The sequence below is a fragment of the Tetranychus urticae genome, chromosome 2, assembly GCF_039701765.1.
Source record: "Tetranychus urticae isolate SD_2017Ah chromosome 2, NJAU_TeUrti_SD_1.0, whole genome shotgun sequence".
NCBI lineage: Eukaryota > Metazoa > Arthropoda > Arachnida > Trombidiformes > Tetranychidae > Tetranychus > Tetranychus urticae.
Genome location: NC_142959.1, coordinates 18,757,806 through 18,770,630, shown reverse-complemented (window position 1 = coordinate 18,770,630; position 12,825 = coordinate 18,757,806). Strand labels below are relative to the sequence as shown.

Below are 12,825 nucleotides of genomic sequence, written 5' to 3'. Positions count from 1 at the left end.
AATTTTTTAATGAATATTGATCTACTTGAATTAAAAAATAATTTCATAAATAATTTGTTTCTCTAAAGTGCATAAAGTTAATTAATTTTGTGAGCCATTAAAAATTTGTAATCAACTCTTTTCTGAAGAAACTTACATTGGAAAAAATTAATTATCGAAGGTAATTGGTGTACATTTTGATTGATTCAAATTTGCCGAGTTGATCAGTTTTTTCCGTTATAAACGCTTGAACATTTATTTGTCATTGAGACCTTTTTTAAGGCAGACAAAACTTGAGAGTAGTACCGCCATCTATATTTACAGTTTATATTTAGGATGGAGATGAGGGAGTTACTTTTGAAAAAGGTTGATGGGCAAGTGATGAGATGAGTTCTATCAGATTTTAACCCTATCCAAGTGACAATTTTGTTTTGTTTTATTTCATCTTCAATTGAATCCATCTCATTTCGGTGAACGGTATTTATTGTGGACCTTTACCATTCGATTTATGAGTTAATTAATCCCATTTTTTGACGTAATCTTTCAATATTGGCGGTCAACATTGAAATTTGTAAGTTAAATTTATGTTCCCTTGACAACATCGCCATTTGTGCAAGTTTAGTTGAGTTTTCAGCTTGGTTACGAGGTGTGGTTACATTGGTTGTTGCTTAAAAGTTATGATCTGAGCTAGTAGATTCAGTATAGCTTTTTAAATTTCCCCCTTTTAACCCCCTTTCTCGTCGCTTATCTTCATCTTCCTCTCTCTTTCTCTCTCTCTCTTTCATCCTCCTCTTTCTTTATTGTCTCTTCTCCTCTGCAACTGCAACTGTCTTATTTATTTTTTTCTGTCTTTTTTGCTCTCTTTTTCTATGAGTATGAATTTAGTTTTGTGAGCCTGTGAGTAGAACAGTGAAACAGAAAGTGTTGATCTTTTCTCTCTTTCTTTTACTCTTTCTCATTTTCATAAGCATCCAGCAAAACTGTCTATCTTTATTTTTTGTTTTTTCTCTCTGTTTTTTTCAACCTCACCTTTAGTCCGCCAATCATCAGTTTTTTTTAATTAGAGCGGAAATGGCGGCCATCAGAAAGAAATTAGTAATTGTAGGAGACGGTGCATGTGGTAAAACCTGCTTGTTAATTGTCTTCAGTAAGGATCAGTTTCCTGAGGTCTATGTGCCAACCGTTTTTGAAAACTATGTTGCTGACATTGAGGTTGATGGTAAACAGGTAAAGTACATTCCCTATTTCATCCGTATAACATCATCCATTTTTTCGTTTGATTCTTTAGATTTTACAATTTTAAACCCTTCTAAACGTTCATAATGACATTTGCAATCTGTTTTCTCTTTCCTCAACCCTCTCTCATTCACTCAGGTTGAATTGGCATTATGGGATACTGCTGGACAAGAAGATTACGACAGGTTACGTCCCCTTTCTTACCCGGACACTGATGTCATCTTAATGTGCTTCTCAATTGATAGTCCAGACAGTTTAGAAAATATTCCGGAAAAGTGGACACCTGAGGTACGGCACTTCTGCCCCAATGTACCCATTATACTTGTTGGAAATAAGAAAGACCTTCGTAATGATAGCCATACTATTAAGGAGTTATCAAAAATGAAACAGAAGCCGGTAACACCAGAGGAAGGCCGAGCTATGGCTGAGAAGATAAACGCCTATGGTTATTTGGAATGCTCTGCTAAAACCAAGGAAGGTGTCCGAGAAGTCTTTGAGACGGCAACTCGCGCTGCTCTCCAGACTAAAAGGAAGAAGAGGACGAAGTGTCTTATCTTTTAATTGTCGTTATTTTGCAATGTTTCACGCTTTTATCCCCTTTTTCGGTGGAAAATTGATACACACAACACCGCCAAACAAAATTTCTCCTACATCTCTCCCCTCTATATATCTGTCAAGCCTCTCACCTCTTGAACCTTCTCTCCAATCTCTCTTTCTCTTTTTTCTTTCTCTCTCTCTCCTTGTCTCATTTATGAATCAAATTTTTGTGAAAATTAGTAATAAAACTATCAATTGATTAAAAAACACCACCAAACAAGATATATCTAGAACACGATCTTCTACTCAATATGGAACCAATTAATAATATATTCATGTTATTAATTCACAACTGAGTACATTTCAATTATTTGCTCCTTAAACATTTCGTGAAACAGAAATGCTCTTTCTCTGGTGGAATAACGTGAAATGCTAAAAAAGCTAATCGTATAGCAACAAGTGATCCTCCCCTATTAGTAAATCAAAATTCGTCATATATGACAATCCTCTCTGTGATTATCATGAAATTATCAACTTTTCACTCCCAAAAATAAAAATCATAAATCAAAATTGAAAATTAATTTTTATTTATTAACATCTTCCTTTTGAAAGTATTTCAAAAGTGAATTCGTTCAGTATTAACATTGGAGAAAGATTGTTGAAAATATCAATCATTTTGATTTGTCGGAAAAAAAGGTGTCTAGTGTGAAATAAAAAAGAAATTTGAATAATGCCTACAATCTTCTTAATACATCGTAATTAATTTTATTGGAAAGTCTTTTCTCTTCCAACATCTTTTCTATTGCCTCTCCAGCGGTATTTGCTTCAATTGGTGTTTTCTTTTTGCTTTTTCGTTTCTTTTTCGGTGGCATTTCACCTGAACTCTCTTTCTTCGCTCTTTCAGCCTCTTCTTCGGCTTTTCTTTTCTCTTTCTCTTCCATCTCTTTGAGATACTCAGCGTTAACTCTATGCCAAAGTTTGGTTTTTATTTGTATTTCTTTGTTACTAAGAATGTAATTATCTAGTTCAGCATCATCAATCCCTTCAAGATCCAATTCCCCCGATTCTTGATTGTCTGCTGCTTGATTCTCCTCTTTAATCGAATCCATATCTTCGTCGTCTACATCAGTTTCATTGTCATCTTCATTATCGACATCTTCTTCATTGTTAATTTCACCATTGAATGATACACTAGAAGCACGTCTTTTTGCGTTTGGATCTTCGTCTTTTAGTCCTTTAGTGAACCCTACATTTAAAGATGAACTGATTCCTAAACTAGCAGCAGTTGGTCGAAGAGCTTGAAGTTGCTGAAGAAAAGAATCAGCTTGTGGATTATCTTGACCAACAATTTCTCTGATTATATTGAAATGATTTGTTTCCACTATTTTCTCAACAACTTCTTCTACATCGATATCTTCATCTTCATCTTCCTCCTTCGAAGGTTTGTCAGCTGTTTCTTGCGTTTCTGAACTCTTAACGAATGGCGAGCGAAATTTTTTCCGTATGCTTTCAAGCTTTTCTTCAATTTGCTGCTGAATTTTGGCCACCTCATTTTCAACTTGTTCCAGTTGTTCTTTATCCTCAACTATCGATTTAACCTTCTTATTCGCCATCTTGTAACAAGGAGGATCTTCCTCTCCTTCCAGGTCAACCGTCATGAACTCCTCTAAAGTCAATTTACTTGTTGGTGTATCACTGAATTCATTTAAACGTTTTCTGATGGTAGTTTCACAAACTTTTACAATATCTACAACCTCTTTCACAGAGCGATCTATGTTATTTAATCGAGTTGCCACAAGAAGAGCAGCTCCACATAGCCCAGATGGCCTTCGTCCTGTATGCATCCAGTCCCTTTTCATCCTTTGCACTAAACGAAGAGCTGTCATCTCAACGTCATGAGTTTTATCTCCAAGGCCTAATCTATGAGCAAATCTTACAATATATAAACATGGATCTAAAACAGGAATATTTATGCAGAGAGCACATGAAAGTCTCAAATAAGTACGTCCAAGTTCATAAACGTTGACCTGCATTAGATCAGATAAATCAAGAAGCATGTGTGATGTTCCTTCAAGGCGACAAGTAATGTAAACACAAGCAGCAATAACATGATTATTTTTTCTCCCACAAGTGAGTCGGCGACTGAGAGCCATTTTGTAAAAGTTAAAAGCCATATCCATACAATGATTGTTTAGACTTAAAGAAGCACCGATAGCTTTGATTCTTTTTCGAGCTCGATCCAAAGTAATTTGCCTGGATTCTTTACCACTGGCCATCATACCACCCATGGATAGCCCTTGAAAACCATTATCAACTGAAATGGTTTGCCCAATAATATTCGAGCCTCCATGACTACCTTCCTGGAACTGCACCTCACTGACTATCAAATTATCCTCTAGCACAGATCCACAATTGGTGCAGACAGTATCTCCACGGGCGGCATCAGTTTCTAAATCACTAGAACCACATTTTGGACAACTTTGACGGTGAGCCATCGAGAACAGAATACCAGAAGGAGATTTACCGATTGAGAACGAAAGTCACTAAAAACCAATAAACAGATTGAAAGACCAATAGAAAGTGTATCTGTTTAGAATTGGTCAGATACATAAATCTAAAGTGGACAGATTCCAGAAGATTAGAGTTGATATTCAGAAAAGGATAGAATAAATTCAAGATATTTTTAACTCAAAAATTTCATCACAAAATATATCTACAATTGTTCCCTGAGCGTTGTCATTGGCTACTCTGTTTTTGTTGTTGTCCGCTTTTTTTAAATTTTGCCCTCAACTATTTTTCTCGCTTTTTAAACTGATTAACTGGTGAATGCAACAAAAATCCTGTTAATCTTTCAATTTCAGCAATCTGATGAAATCTTCGTTTAGGTTTCAAGCCTCTTATAATTATGTTTTTGTTCAATTAAAACTCCAGTAAGTTGATATGCCTATTAATCAGTTTAGCAAAAATTGGTATGTCTTGCTAATTTATCATTAATGGGTATTTATTTCTAGCATTTGTTTATTAATTAATCTTTTATTCAACTGAAATGTATTTAACTAAATTTAGTTTCTCAAGTTTTTACCATGATTTGAATTTCATAATAGACTAACCATAAATCGTTAGGCTTCATATTTTGAGCATCTTTAACATTTTTGTACATTTGGGTATCTTTTGCGCATACAATGAAATAGCAAAAAAACTGAATTTAGTAACTTATTCAGTAAGTAATAATAATAAGATTTATGGATTGAAATTATTGTTTTTGATCACATTAATTGATAATTGGTGGTCAACCATCTATTTTAATGATACTAAATGGTCCAGGTTGGTTTAGATAATAGATTGTCGCAGATGTCTTCATAGACAGAGGTTATCGATCGAAGGTAGTGAATCAATGAAAAATGTCAGAATAAAATGGATCCCAAAATGGATCTCGTTTCACACTTTCTTAACCACACTCATGAGTAGGAGGGAAACGAGAAGAATGAGAAAGAAAAGAAAGCAAAAATAATACTAAATGATAAAACCAGAGGTTGAAGATGAGGATGATGAAAAGGTGAAGAAAGTATAGAGGAAAGCATTTCCATTATTTGCACCTTGATTCATCTATTCATTTTTGGAGGTCTAGGAATGCATTTTAATTTCATTGATTGGTAGCTATTTTGTTTTTATGCCTTTTTGGGCTTTACTTGATCTTACTTAACCTCTCCTTTAACCTTGTCGTTAATCTGAAAACGATTTATAATATTCATATTCAACTTCTTAACCTTTTAATCACTAGTTAACTGTTAGTTATCTTTTCATCTCTTTCCTTGCCTTTTGCTGGTTTTACCTCCAAACAACACCAAATATAAAGAGAGGGAAAAGTTAAGTTGTTCAACCACCATGGAATTACCAAGATATACTCAAAGTGAATCTCAACGATCGACAGCTTCTTCATCAAATTACAATCCATTTTTGTCAGAATCAGTTGGCGGCGGTGGAGGCGGTGGCGGTTATAGTGACTATTCTGGTGATAGAGATGATCCTGGTATCTATTCAAATCGACCCATTGATTTGGGTTACACGGAAACCATTACTCTGGATGATAATGGTTCAACCGGAGTACCTGAACATAAACGTAGCTCAGAGACTGTTGACTTAATCCAAGAGATTCTCACCAATCGAGATTTGTTGATGTCAAAAGGTTTCTATTTTTTCTTTTATGCTGCCTTTGGATCTTTGTTTCCGTTGACAGGAGTCTATTTCAAACAAATGGGAATGAACTCAGTCCAAGTTGGGTTATTAACTGGTATACGACCTTTTATTGAAATATTTTCAGCCCCTTTTTGGGGTTCCATGGCAGACCGTTTTAACAAGGGTAAAATACTTCTTATGGCTTCCATGTTTTCCTGGATTGTTTTCACTTGTGCAATGGCATATATACGACCACCGGCGACTGCATGTGTCACTTTTAATGAGACTCATCATATTTTGTTTACACCTTATTCAGATGAATCAGATAACGATTTTGAAATGTCAATAACGCCGCAAAGAAGAGATCGCCGAGCTAGTGAGGAAGAAAATTTACAGTCTCATGATTTGAATGCAATACTGCCAGATCAAAATGAAGATTTGATTGAACATAGAGCCAAAAAACGGGTTAAACGTGGATCAACTAATTCACGAACTAATGCAAATAGACATAGACCTCCACCAGCTCATGTTATTGGAAAATCGCCGATTCCAATTGATTATACTTTGAATTTCAACAAGGATATTCATGCTTCTTATGTTTCACCCCCATTCAGCACTGTTGTTTACAAATGGGAGGATGTTGAATCGGTTTTTCTTCTTCTATTGCTTCTGGTGTTAATTGGTGAATTTTTCAGTGCTCCAGCTATAACACTTACCGATTCAGTTACACTTGATTACCTTGGTGATCGAATTGATCTCTATGGACGCCAACGAATGTTTGGTTCCGCTGGATGGGCTATATCAATGTTTTTTGTGGGAATGGCACTGGATAACTCTACTGAATTTACCAATCATCCTTGTGGACCACATGAAAGTGAACGAAATTACAAAGTTTGCTTTTCCATTTTTGCTGTTCTTATGGTCATCGCATCTGCCATAGCGTATCAGTTTCGTTTTCCCGATCAACCTGGTAGGTCAGTGGAAGAGAGCTCATCGGGTATTGATTCAGTTCCCATGAAACCCTATCAAACTCCTGGTCCAAAGCCAATATTCAATACTGCACCACCAATAAATCCTCCTCCTGGACTACAGCAAGACCGGAAATTTGAATTTATCGACAAATGGAAGTCAGCTGTTTTCGCTCAACGAACGCGAGAAATGCCCGAATGGGTTGAAGTATTGAAAACATTTGCAAATCTCAGATATGGTGCTTTCCTATTTGTTACGTGGTTTATGGGTGCAGGTATTGGTATGGTATTTGCTTTCCTCTTTTGGCATCTTCAAGATCTTGGAGGAACACCAACACTTTTTGGCCTTGCTTCTGTAATTAACCACATATCTGAAATTTTTGCATTTTTCTACTCTTTAGAGTATATCAAAAAGTATGGACACACCAAGGTGAGTTTATTTCATCAAACCAACTGATTGGAATGAATACAATTTTATGTCTAGTTGTTTAGTTGATACTTCGATGAGTCAGGTTATATTTTGTATACCAACTATCAAAATACGACTGAATCAAACTAACTAATCAGGATTTGACATAATGAACTGATCATTTTTATTTACACTCTAACAGGTACTTTGTTTTGGTCTGGCATGCAATTTTGGTCGGTTTTTATATATCGCCTACTTGGATAATCCTTGGTTTGTATTGCCCTTTGAATTAATGCAAGGAGTAACTCATGCCGGAGTTTGGGCAGCTTGTTGTTCTTACATTACACAAGCAACTCCACCTCATCTTAAATCATCAACTCAGGGTGTTTTACAAGGACTACACCATGGATTTGGTAGAGGTGCGGGAGCCATTTTAGGTGGCATATTCATCAATAAATTTGGTACTCGGCCAACATTTGCAGTCTATGGTTTACTTTGTGGCCTTGTTTTGGCATTTTTCATATTCGTTAACTCCCAGCGAACCAATTCTGGCTTCCGTTGGCTTGAGGATGACATAGAGCATCAAGTTTGCCTTGAAGGAGGTGCCGGACTAGCACCACATGGTGTACCTTCAGCACCCATAACTCGAACAGCTTCAAAAACAAACTTGGCAACTCCAAATGCATCACACAACCAAAGCCAACAACAATTTTCCTCTGGATGGCCACAGTCGGATAGATCAAGTGAAACTTTTAATATGACTGGTCCCGGAATTGATGGATCTAATCCAAATTTTAATCGATGGAATCATCGTGTTTCTCCTTTGTCTTTCGAATCCAATAGGTCCAATAAATTATCACCAAGCCAAGATAATAATATACCTTATGGACTTAAGGTTATACTTGGAGATCAAAATAGTCCAAGTGAACCCATAACAGAAAGTGATTTAATACGGGATGGTTTCCGACAAATGGACCAAGTTTTAAGCTATTTCGATACTCATTCATTGGACGTTAAAAGTGACAAAAGTATTGACATTGATTACAAGAATCTATCCAACCCAATTAATCCCATCACGATCAATGTTTCAACTCAACAGCAGCCTAACAATTTCCAATCTTATGATTGGTGATTTTAATACATTATCATCATCATTGCCTCATTTCCCTTCACGATCACCTTGATGATACAATTAACACACGACTGAGGCTTGTAGTGAGATTTATTAATTGTTAATTTTGAACCTACTGTTCGGTTCTGGTCAATATCATTCACCATTTTATCTATTTTATTGTTATCAACTTTCACTTTAAATTTCAGATGAAGGTGAGGGTTAACACTTATTTCATGAGAAGACCTTAGTGTCTTTTAACTCACTTCCATACACTTTACGAGCAATTGAGTTTTCAATTGTTCAAAAAGACATAAAACAATTTACCAAATTGATTGATAACAGTTTAAAGTTTTGAATTACCATGATTCGCCTTGATGTTATCAAATACAATACATATTTTCATTTTAATCTTGAGCCAAAGGAGAGTTAATGGAAAGCAATGGCAAATGAATTTCATCCTCAGAGCAAATGATTCCCATCCATTTGGAAAGAGGTGTATATCAGATAAAAGTCCTTTTTCTTCCATTTTCTCGCTATTCGAAGGTTAATTTTTTGATTTTTTGTTTATTACCTTTTCCTAGGGAAAAAGAGGAAACTCTTTCCTTCCTCCTCAGCTTTTTTATGTAACCTTTAACTGAGGATTAATATCATTGCATAGAAGGAGGAAACACAATTCACTTCTTCTATGGAGTTCCAATAATAATTACAATGATAAAGTGTTTCGAAGCAATAATTTAAATCTCTAAAATAAGTTCAGGATAGTCTTCGCTGAGTTTACTTCTCAGCTCACATGAACAAAATGGAAATCCATTTCAGCGTTTGATTTATTTCCATTTTGTCCTTTGTAAATTGACAGTCACCAATCTAAAAAATCTTGAGTCAAAGAGAAGAATAAATTTTCGTCTCAGAATTGATACTCAGAGTTTTGGAAGGCAGAGAAATTTCTTTTGCTTTCATTACCTGTGTAAATTGAAATGATACGCTTGTTAAGTGATTTCTCTCCTCGTATTGAATCAGCAAAGAAATAACTTAACAATTATTGTTATTATAATCTATTACTGTTTTCCCTGTGATCACTCTTTCCTAGTTTCCTCTCATTTTGTTCATAATCAGTTCACCAAAAATACTCACTCACTCTTTTGATTGCATCTTCAATCGCCCAAATAATTAGTTGTACATCAAACCTCAAGGTTGTGTTTCAGTATCTGAAAAAAAACACGAAACTAAAAGCAAGAAAAAAAGTTACTAGTCATGCAAATATTAATGATTTTTGATCAAATCTGTGAAACTTAATTCCAGACTTGTCTATTACAATTCTCAATAATTTGATCAAATCTCCACTATTTTGATCAACATTCATGTGGAAACCAAGAGCTGAAATAAGTAATAGCAAGTCATAACGTCTATCTTGTCTCTTAAGTCTTTCAGACTAACTTTTCAAGTTTAAATTGCGCAAATTAACAAATTGAATCTTTCCTTCTCTGTCTTTTCTTGGACCTTTTGTATTATATTGTCAACTGATGTGAACAACCCGTTGCCTTTTGGCATGAAGGGTGTAAAATAGCCAATTTACACTCAAACCCAAACACCAATCGAGTTTGGAAAACCAAGATCAACTTGAACCACTTCCAGCAAAATTTTCATTGTAATGACACATTTGTTCAACTTAAACTGTGGGAAAATTTACCATGTTAACCAGTTTTCCAGGATTACCCAAATGCATCAATACATAGAATTGAAAATCGCTGTATGATAACTTTACAGATGAATAGTCAAAAGTCACCTTCAAAACTGTTGTCCATCTCAGAAGGCCAAAGATCCCTAAAATGAGATTAAACCTAAAAGTATTACTCTCAAATATATTATATCGAGCAAGAAAATTTATAAAGATTTATTATATGTAAAAGCATAAAACTTAAGTTGTATGTCGCACCAGAAAATTGAAAATTGCCAATTTTTCTGCATCCTGGTAATTATATCAATATGTAACTGTAATTGTGAAAATTATTCTTGATTACCATTATATAAAACATTGGTAACACAAATGAGGTTGTGATTATTGTAGCCTTTGATTGTATTATTATCAGTGCAATGTCGAATTAAAATTAGAAATTAAATTGAATATTTATTGTGTAATTAAGATATTTTTATGCCTCATTTAAAGCTCGACTTACATTATCTTTTATAAAGGCAAAAATTACATAGGCGATGAATTAATTTGTGATGATTATTCGTTATTAATCGATTGGATTCGTAATTAAATTTAGAGCCGAGCTTCGACCAATTGAATTATCGCAGAATTGAAAAAATCAAGGATTTTGACTGCTGCCCTCTGCTGATTAAGTTTTTAAAAATAATGTCTTTGTTTTCATTTTTGTTTTGCTTTCAGATGTTGGATTGATTTTACATTTAAATGGTGATCGAAATGCTCGTGTAAAAAACTGTAACATTAAAAGTAAATAATTGATTCATTTATTGACTGATCAACATTAAATATTTTTGTGTTTGTGTTTAGTATTAAAGATAGTCAAAATAGTCAAATCTGTCTTGTAAAAATCTTGAAATAGCTTATTCCTACTATTCATGCTATATTAACTATGAGCTAACCTTACTATGTAATTTGTGCATCTTACATTTTCCCTTATCAATCATTTATTTGTCAAACTTAATCCTCAACGCTTATATTCTTATTGATTTAACCAAAAAATTTATCTATCTAATCATTTTATTGTTATTTCGAATGATCAATATAATTCCAATTTATGTAAACAAAGGAAAGTTTGAAAGGGAACATCTCAAAATTTAGTGTCATTATCTGGTAGTGGCATTATGTGGCAAGTGTCATTATTATTGGACTAATTGACCAGTGAAACTATATTATTTTATTCGCTATTGATCACAACCATCTTCTACATGAACCAAACTTACCAAAGGTGCTTATAATGTGGACATAAAGCCTCAATTACCACGTGGAAACATGGGTGAACAAGTAAACTCAAGCAATCAGAATAGACAACAGTTTGATGATATTATTGAAGAGATTGAATCTAATCATGAATCTCATTCCAATGAGAGTGATATTATTTCAATGCCTGACATTGATTATCCCATAATGGAGCAAATAACGATCCGTGGAAACGGTAACATGACTCTGTTTGGCCTATCCAATACATTTTCAAATGGATATCCAACAAGCTTAATTGGTAAAGTGTCAAAGGAAGAGTTTGAGGCAACCATAAATCGAGTCAATAATCTCTTAAAAAGTCACCATTCAATAAATGCACGCGTTCTCTTAATTGGATGTCTATGCTGTTGTTGTTCATTTGGATGTTCCCTATTATGGCCAACTCTTGCTTTATCCAAACGTACTCGAAATGCTTTAGAGAAGCTACTGTACAGTGAAAATAATCGTCTCTATCACAAGCTTGGCCTTAATTGGAAACTAGGCAAAGAAAGATGTCACTCTAACAATTCATTCATGGATTATGTCCTCATCATTGAATTTCTTCCTAAACACCATATTTATTTACCTGATTGACAGTTTACATTCAAACAAACCATTCAAAATCAGCCTTTCTTCTTGACCTTAAAGTCTGTTTCATTTTCTTTCAGCATTTTATCATCAAATATATAATATCTTTTGTTTTATTTTAAATCAGGGCAACGGAACTTTAAAAGCCAAATCAACCATATGTGTGGTTAACAAAATTTCTGAGATTAAATTTTGCGATTGTAGCTTGTCAAAAATTTCAATCGACCCCATAAATGATTATTGTATGTTATTCAAATCGGTTAAAATATTGATATCATCCAGTGTCAATTTTTGTGAGCTTAGCAAGAAATGACTATCCATAATCAAATGATCAAAAATAAACTTAAATAGATAATAAATTCAGAAGAATTATCAGGGTTTATTGATTATATTTCTATTAGTATAGGCGTTAGTCAACAGAGTACAAACAAATCCTATCGATAAGTGTACAATTTGCAAACGGCGGGTACTCTGAATAAGAATACAATATACGTGATTCTAATAAAAGTGATAGTACTCGATATCAGTAACAATGAATTTGGAAACACAATTAAGACGACCATCATAAAATAATTTAAATGAAAATATATTTGATGGGCATTGGCAAATTGTATTATCAAATTATAGCAAGAAATGAATAACATAATGCTGACAAGCCAGTGGTCAGATAAATAGTCATTGGTAAGTTCAAGAAATGATTTCACTTCATTTTCAATTTTCTTTGACTAAACATATTAGAGCAAAATATCAAGATTTTAAACACATGAACAATTTATATTTTCAAGATTCTCATTGCTATATTTAAAGTTGAGACAATTGAAATAAATCAAAAATTAAATTGGTAAATCAGGAACAATATTATTGTCTCATAATT

At 34.0% G+C, this 12,825-nt stretch overlaps 4 protein-coding genes across 5 annotated transcripts; 3 read left to right on the top strand and 1 right to left on the bottom strand.

The window, feature by feature from the left end:
- Positions 1-384: 384 nt before the first annotated feature.
- On the top strand, positions 385-2,034 carry Rho1 (ras-like GTP-binding protein Rho1). 2 transcript variants are annotated; one of them, XM_025162714.2, is made up of 3 exons: positions 385-550; positions 1,015-1,206; positions 1,354-2,034. In XM_025162714.2, the coding sequence occupies exons 2-3, from the start codon at positions 1,051-1,053 to the stop codon at positions 1,774-1,776; spliced, it is 579 nt and encodes a 192-aa protein (XP_025018482.1). In that variant the 5' UTR covers positions 385-550; positions 1,015-1,050; the 3' UTR covers positions 1,777-2,034. The 2 variants fall into 2 exon arrangements, with proteins under 2 accessions (XP_025018482.1, XP_089124063.1); XM_089267937.1 differs by having other exon boundaries at positions 385-876.
- A 282-nt stretch (positions 2,035-2,316) lies between these two features.
- Brf (Brf RNA polymerase III subunit) lies at positions 2,317-4,646 on the bottom strand. The gene has a single exon (XM_015939729.3). It carries the CDS (start codon positions 4,245-4,247, stop codon positions 2,487-2,489), a length of 1,761 nt encoding a protein of 586 aa, XP_015795215.1. The 5' UTR covers positions 4,248-4,646; the 3' UTR covers positions 2,317-2,486.
- Positions 4,647-5,188: 542 nt separating this feature from the next.
- On the top strand, positions 5,189-12,185 carry jef (major facilitator superfamily domain-containing protein 6 jef). The gene is made up of 2 exons (XM_015939827.3): positions 5,189-7,326; positions 7,508-12,185. Exons 1-2 carry the CDS (start codon positions 5,638-5,640, stop codon positions 8,435-8,437), a joined length of 2,619 nt encoding a protein of 872 aa, XP_015795313.1. The 5' UTR covers positions 5,189-5,637; the 3' UTR covers positions 8,438-12,185.
- LOC107371837 (cysteine-rich hydrophobic domain-containing protein 2) lies at positions 10,817-12,185 on the top strand. The gene has a single exon (XM_015939995.3). It carries the CDS (start codon positions 11,397-11,399, stop codon positions 11,955-11,957), a length of 561 nt encoding a protein of 186 aa, XP_015795481.1. The 5' UTR covers positions 10,817-11,396; the 3' UTR covers positions 11,958-12,185.
- Positions 12,186-12,825: the final 640 nt, after the last annotated feature.

Excerpts from the sequence above, each read along its gene's own strand:
- Rho1 (XM_025162714.2), top strand. The coding sequence starts at position 1,051 with ATGGCGGCCATCAGAAAGAAATTAGTAATTGTAGGAGACGGTGCATGT. Across the intron at positions 1,207-1,353 it reads TTGAGGTTGATGGTAAACAG|GTTGAATTGGCATTATGGGA; the intron begins GTAAAGTACATT and ends TCATTCACTCAG.
- Brf (XM_015939729.3), bottom strand. The coding sequence starts at position 4,247 with ATGGCTCACCGTCAAAGTTGTCCAAAATGTGGTTCTAGTGATTTAGAA.
- jef (XM_015939827.3), top strand. The coding sequence starts at position 5,638 with ATGGAATTACCAAGATATACTCAAAGTGAATCTCAACGATCGACAGCT. Across the intron at positions 7,327-7,507 it reads AAAAGTATGGACACACCAAG|GTACTTTGTTTTGGTCTGGC; the intron begins GTGAGTTTATTT and ends ACACTCTAACAG.
- LOC107371837 (XM_015939995.3), top strand. The coding sequence starts at position 11,397 with ATGGGTGAACAAGTAAACTCAAGCAATCAGAATAGACAACAGTTTGAT.